The sequence below is a fragment of the Sinocyclocheilus rhinocerous genome, unplaced genomic scaffold (genome assembly GCF_001515625.1).
Source record: "Sinocyclocheilus rhinocerous isolate Xijiao unplaced genomic scaffold, SAMN03320098_v1.1 scaffold11396, whole genome shotgun sequence".
NCBI lineage: Eukaryota > Metazoa > Chordata > Actinopteri > Cypriniformes > Cyprinidae > Sinocyclocheilus > Sinocyclocheilus rhinocerous.
The window spans coordinates 4,777-11,248 of NW_015630648.1; the positions used below are offsets into that span (position 1 = coordinate 4,777).

At 42.2% G+C, this 6,472-nt stretch overlaps 1 protein-coding gene across 1 annotated transcript; it reads left to right on the top strand.

Moving 5' to 3' along the window:
• The first annotated feature begins 221 nt into the window (after positions 1 to 221).
• On the top strand, positions 222 to 4,580 carry LOC107740699 (cytochrome P450 3A30-like). Its single transcript, XM_016553205.1, has 13 exons — positions 222 to 317; positions 521 to 614; positions 866 to 918; positions 1,045 to 1,144; positions 1,419 to 1,532; positions 2,138 to 2,226; positions 2,472 to 2,620; positions 2,701 to 2,831; positions 2,926 to 3,013; positions 3,086 to 3,246; positions 3,320 to 3,546; positions 3,673 to 3,832; positions 3,914 to 4,580. Exons 1-13 carry the CDS (start codon positions 247 to 249, stop codon positions 4,028 to 4,030), a joined length of 1,554 nt encoding a protein of 517 aa, XP_016408691.1. The 5' UTR covers positions 222 to 246; the 3' UTR covers positions 4,031 to 4,580.
• Positions 4,581 to 6,472: the final 1,892 nt, after the last annotated feature.

Here is a 6,472-nt window from a genome sequence, read left to right on the forward strand (position 1 = left end):
GACCAATCTATGTGGTTATGTAACAGAATGAATAACGTTTTGAGCAGTGTTTAGTAACTAGTCCTGGCGGTTTATGTAAGCCTGATGGTGCTGCGGTGGTTTGATGAACAGCAGTCAGTGTGTTCAGAGGTGAGCGTGACGCTGTGTGTGTGTTTGTGAGGCTCTTCTCCACTGGTTAATGTGTAATCTGAGAGCAGAATAAAGCTGCTGCTGCTCGCTGCCAGTGCCAGTCCCGGAGCAGAAGCCATGAGCTACGGTCTGTTCTTCTCCGCTGAAACATGGGCTCTGCTCATGCTGTTTGTGGCGCTTCTCTTCCTGTAAGTGACACTCTGTTCAACTGAAGAACTAGTTCTAGTTCTGGAATCTTAATATGAATGAGTCAGTAAGTAATGAGTTTGAAGAATTACAGTCGTCTTCAGTCAAAGGTCGAACAGTTTAAACACCCAAAGCAATCAGTAGCAAGATCTGCTGCTGGTAATGTCATAACATCTGTCTAAAAATATTCTGATGTCATTTCCAGATATGGATCCTGGCCTCATGGTGTCTTCAAGGAGCTGGGCATCCCGGGGCCCAAAGCCCTGCCGTTCTTCGGAACGATGCTGGAATATAGAAAGGCGAGTCTGTAGTCTTAAAGCAGCATGAGTCTGGTATTGTGTTAAACTGAACTTTGGACACATTTGGATGTTGATGATCTCCTGATTCTCCGTCAGTCTTTCAGTTCAGATCCGCTCGCTTTATTGAAGGAATGTGATGTGAATCTGGATGTTGTTACTTCAGCTTCACTTCTTTTCATAGTCCTCTCGCAGTGTTTCTTTGATGACTCTTTGGATTCGTCTCTGAATGTGAACACATCTGTCATTTTCAGGGGTTTCACAACTTCGATGTGGAGTGTTTCAAGAAGTATGGACGAGTCTGGGGGTGAGTGTCAGACTATGAAACCTCACAGATCTCACAAACCTCGTACAAATTCTGGTGGAGTTATTATTATAATGAACTAAATGATTCTTCTGAATTGAATGTCAATATTGTTTGTGTTTCTCGCAGTATCTACGATGCGAGGCAGCCTGTTCTGTGCATCATGGACCAATCCTTCATCAAAACCATCCTGGTTAAAGAATGCTACTCTCTCTTCACCAACAGAAGGGTAACATCATCTTCATCATCTTCGTTCTGAAATTAAATCAGCCTCATCAAATACTGATTTGATCTGCCCTGAATGTAGAGTGATGGACCTTGTTTTCAGTCACCGTGTCCACTTTAGAGCTCTATAAAATACAGAGGGACTTGAGCAGAAAATGCTATTCTTTCAATTGTAATAATAATAAATCTGCATGACTGGAATGTTTTCCGGCCGATGGAACAGTACGTGTTTGTGTTTGTGTTGTGGCTTCATCTGGATTTGTCCTCTGAACCGGCAGAACTTCCGTCTGAACGGGCCGCTGTACGACGCCGTGTCCCTCGTTGAAGACGACGACTGGAGGAGGATCCGCAGCGTCCTCTCGCCCTCCTTCACCAGCGGGAGGTTAAAGGAGGTCTGTGAGTCTGGAGTCACTCACACATACATGTCCTCTTCTGTTTGATAATGCCACAGATAAACCGTCAGTCATCTGAGAGAGAAACCCAGACTGGAGCTGAGCTGAGCTAATGATTCACATTATACTTCATGCTTTATTCTATTATCTGCATCTGCATCCTTCTCATGCTTTAATAGTCCTCTAACAGTTAATATCTCTAGTGATTACATGTTACAGTCCTGGCAAGATTTCAGCTCAAGATGTAAAATGACTCGTTTGAACTACAGAGTCATTTATGCTGAGCTGCTCAGAGCAAGTGATTCACATTAGGATTTATTGATGATTTATCTTCTCTTTATCCGTGTCATTCTCAGGCTAACAAGTGTTATAGCTGTAGTTAATATCTCTTATCTGAAGCAGAACTTGAAGGCAGTAATACTATGCTGCGGTACAAACATACAAGAATTCAGCTCAAGATGTAAAATGACTCGTTTGAACTACAGAAAGATTCATGCTGTTTGATTCACTTCAGGCTTGTATTAAAATATCACTGTTACCTGTGTGTGATGAAGATGGTTTGAGTTGATGATGATGATGATGATACACTGCGTTCCTCGCTCTAGATGTTCGGCATCATGAAGACTCACTCTCACATTCTGGTTGATAATCTGGGGAAAACAGCGACGCGAGGAGAAGCCGTGGATATTAAAGAGTGAGTCCCACATTCGAGAGTCTTACATAATACCACATATGGCCTGTTGTTATCTGAATAGATAAGAACAGAGCTGCAATAATATCACTTTAATTACAGACCAAAGGTGTTCAGATGCCTCACCAATAACCTGTAATAACCTATATAGACTGATAATATTCATGGAGAACATTCACTATTTATAGAGAATATAGGTTATATGTTTATCAGATGACAATAGCTCTCTCTGGTCTGCATGTGTTCAGGTTCTTCGGGGCGTACAGTATGGATGTGGTGACCAGCACGGCGTTCAGCGTCGACATCGACTCTCTCAACAACCCTAAAGACCCATTTGTGACCAACATCAAGAAAATGCTGAAGTTTGACTTCCTGAACCCTCTGTTCCTGTTCACCGGTAAACAGCTCAACTAGTCCTGTCAGTTCAACACAATTGAGCGTAGGAAACGTTCTGACCCTTTTCGGTTTCTTCACTAGCTTTATTTCCTTTCATCACCCCTGTCCTGGACAAAATGGATTATGCCTTATTCCCGACATCTGTGACCGATTTCTTCTACGCTGCCTTAAAGAAGATCAAGTCCGAAAGAGTGGCCAAGGACCACAAGAAGGTACGACAAACACTTCACACGAACAACGCCAAAGTAGATAGAAGCAGCCGCCAAATGCATGAGCGTAAATATAATCGCATGCATCTTCCTGTAGAAGCGAGTCGACTTCCTGCAGCTGATGGTTGATTCTCAGACAGACGGGAAAACTGAGCACGGAAGCAGCAACGAACACACAGAGAAAGGTGAAGCATCTCAGAGAGTTAAGAGCTTGTACCGTATTTGAAGAAACGTTCCTCACACGGTGTCCTGTGCAGGTCTGAGCGACCACGAGATCCTCTCGCAGTCCATGATCTTCATCTTCGCCGGGTACGAGACCACCAGCAGCACTCTGTCCTTCTTCTTCTACAATCTGGCAACCAACCCAGAGGCCATGAAGAAACTGCAGGAGGAGATCGACCAGACCTTCGCTGATAAGGTAGAGCTCGGAGAACTGAGTGAATCTGTAAGTGTGAAGAGTTTGAGAGGTTAAGCTCTGAACTGTGTTGAAGGCTCCGGTGGACTATGAAGCCGTCATGAACATGGAGTATCTGGACGCGGCGCTGAACGAGTCTCTGCGGCTGTTCCCCGTCGCTGGACGACTCGAGCGGGTCTGTAAGAAAACGGTGGATATCAACGGCCTCCTCATCCCTAAAGACGTGGTGGTGATGATCCCGACATACGCGCTCCACAGAGACCCGGATTACTGGAGCGACCCGGAGAGCTTCAAACCCGAGAGGTCAGTCATTAACCACAAAACACAGCACTGTAGAGAACTAGAGCCAGAGAAACACAGACCTGAGTTCACTCTAAAACCCAACATCTCAGTGGTTCTTCAGAGTAACTGCTTCTGCTTCATTCCCAGGTTCACTAAAGACAAGGAGTCGATCGACCCCTACATGTACATGCCCTTCGGTCTGGGGCCCAGGAACTGCATCGGGATGAGGTTTGCTCAGGTGACCATGAAGCTGGCCATCGTGGAGATCCTGCAGAGGTTCGACGTCTCCCTCTGTGACCAGACTCAGGTGAGCAGACGGATCCTCCACATGGTCACACATGAGGACTGCGGTCCTTCACTCACACTCACCTTCTCTTGCTCTTCACAGGTTCCTCTGGAGCTCGGCATCAACGGTTTCCTTTCTCCCAAAGAGCCCATCAAACTCAAGCTCAAGCCTCGGAAAGTTTCCCTCACAGAAGATATCTGTAACAACAACACATCGTAGAGCAGCTCCTGAACCACCGTTCATCTGCTGCACGCTTCTCTTTCAGTCCGAGGAGGAGGTTTGATCGGTCTTTTAAAATAAAAGAATAGATGTAGTCTCTAGTCTTCAGTGAAGAGGAGGATTCTCCGGGTCTTTCGGACTCGGACTGAGAGATCAGTAACTTGCTTTACTTTTTGGACAGTTTCTGCTGTCATCTGGGACTTTCTGAGAGTGGAAATGATGATGCCATGAGATTCATATTTAGAGGTTTTACTTTGTGATGATTGAGAAAAGAGATTACATTAGGTTAACCTTGAAGGAAATAAAATAGAAATATGAAACAAAATGTATCAAATCAATAAAAGTCTGCAGATATGTATCTGACGTGTGTGTGGTGTCTATGACTCTGGTGCCTGTTTACACAATCATACAGAGTTTAAATAATAATTTGGCATACAAAGAGAAAATGATGCTTTATTATCACCAAATATTGGATTAAATCTTTTTGATTATGAACACTACAAGTGTGACTTTGTACCATTTTGTACAAGATAAAACATCTAAAAACAAACTTCATTTTCATTAAACATTAAAGGTGACATATCATGAAAATCTGACTTTTCCAGGTTTTAAGGGCTATAATCAGGTGTCCGGTGCATCTACCAACCAAGGAAACGTGAAAAAGATGTTTACCTTCACAGACATAACCGACTGTTTTTGTAACTCGTGTGTTTTTAACGTAAACTTGTGTGTGAATGAGAACTTAGTTTAGTACTCACATGCTGTGACAGCCGCTTTCTGTGCGTGTGCTTCGGTTGTGTGCTCTCAGAAAACCATATATCAGAAGTTTAAACTCATATGTGACCCTGGAGCACAAAAGCAGTGTTAAGTAGCTGGGGTATATTTGTAGCAATAGCCAAAAATACATTGTATGGGTCAAAATTATAGATTTTTCTTTTATGCCAAAAATCATTAGGCTATTAAGTAAAGATCATGTTCCATGAAGATATTTTGTAAATCTCCTATCGTAAATATATCAAAACTTAATTTTTGATTAGTAATATGCATTGCTAAGAACTTAATTTGGACAACTTTAAAGATGATTTTCTCAATATTTAGATTTTTTTGCACCCTCAGATTCCAGATTTTCAAATAGTTGCATCTCGGCCAAATATTGTCCTATCATAACAAACCATACACCAATGGAAAGATTATTTATTCAGAGAAATTTCGAGAAATTGACCCTTATGACTGGTTTTGTGGTCCAGGGTCAAATATGTCTCCTTTAAAGCGCAATACTGTAATAAACAGTGCATTTTTTCATATTTTATGTCAAATTTCTACTAATAATCCACAAATTATGCTTTTTTATATAAAAACAAGTTGATAAAAAGATGGAATCCAATATTTGGTGATAATATACCATAATGAGAGATTTATAAGCAATTTTGGTTACACTTTATTTCGATAGTCCACTTTAGACATTCTATTAACTATAAGTAACTTTGTAACTACATGTCAACTACATGTCAACTAATTCTCCTTAATCTGCAACTACATATCTACTAACTCTCAGAGTAGACTGTTAGGGTAGGTTTAGGGTTAGTAGAAAAAATAAAGTGTTACGGCTATTTTTTAGGCCGGTCATTTTGGACCAGGAACACTACACTACAACAACAAAGTGGGGAAAAAATCCCACCTTTGTGGTGGGATCGATGAGTTCAGCTCAGTTCAGCAGTGAGACCCAACACAGCAGAGATTGTGAGTGTGTTCAGAGGTGAGCGTGACGCTGTGTGTGTGTTTGTGAGGCTCTTCTCCACTGGTTAATGTGTAATCTGAGAGCAGAATAAAGCTGCTGCTGCTCGCTGCCAGTGTTTCTGTAGTCTGAGCGTCCCGGAGCAGAAGCCATGAGCTACGGTCTGTTCTTCTCCGCTGAAACATGGGCTCTGCTCATGCTGTTTGTGGCGCTTCTCTTCATGTAAGTGACGCTCTGTTCAACTGAAGAACTAGTTCTAGTTGTATCTTCATAAAAATCCACACAGAAATCTAATATATGTGCTTCTATTAAATTTCCATATGAGATATATTGTCATATGAAATAAAAACAAGGAACATGAAACTGGAATAATTTCATATATTAACATATATATATATATATACCCAAAGCCCTGCCGTTCTTCGGAACGATGCTGGAATATAGAAAGGTGAGTTGTGTGTTCGAGCAAACACTGACCTGTGATGAGCTCCTGCAGGTTGACTCAACTCAGGTTTGCTAAAGATTCATCCGCTCTAATGAATGAATGATCTCGAGCACACTTCAGCTTCGTCTCCTGTGCTCTCAGTGTCTTATCATAATCTGCTCTTTCAGGGTGTTCATCACTTCGATGTGGAGTGTTTCGAGAAGTATGGACGAGTCTGGGGGTGAGTGTGAGACTTGCGGATGAAGCTATGAAAGAATCAGAA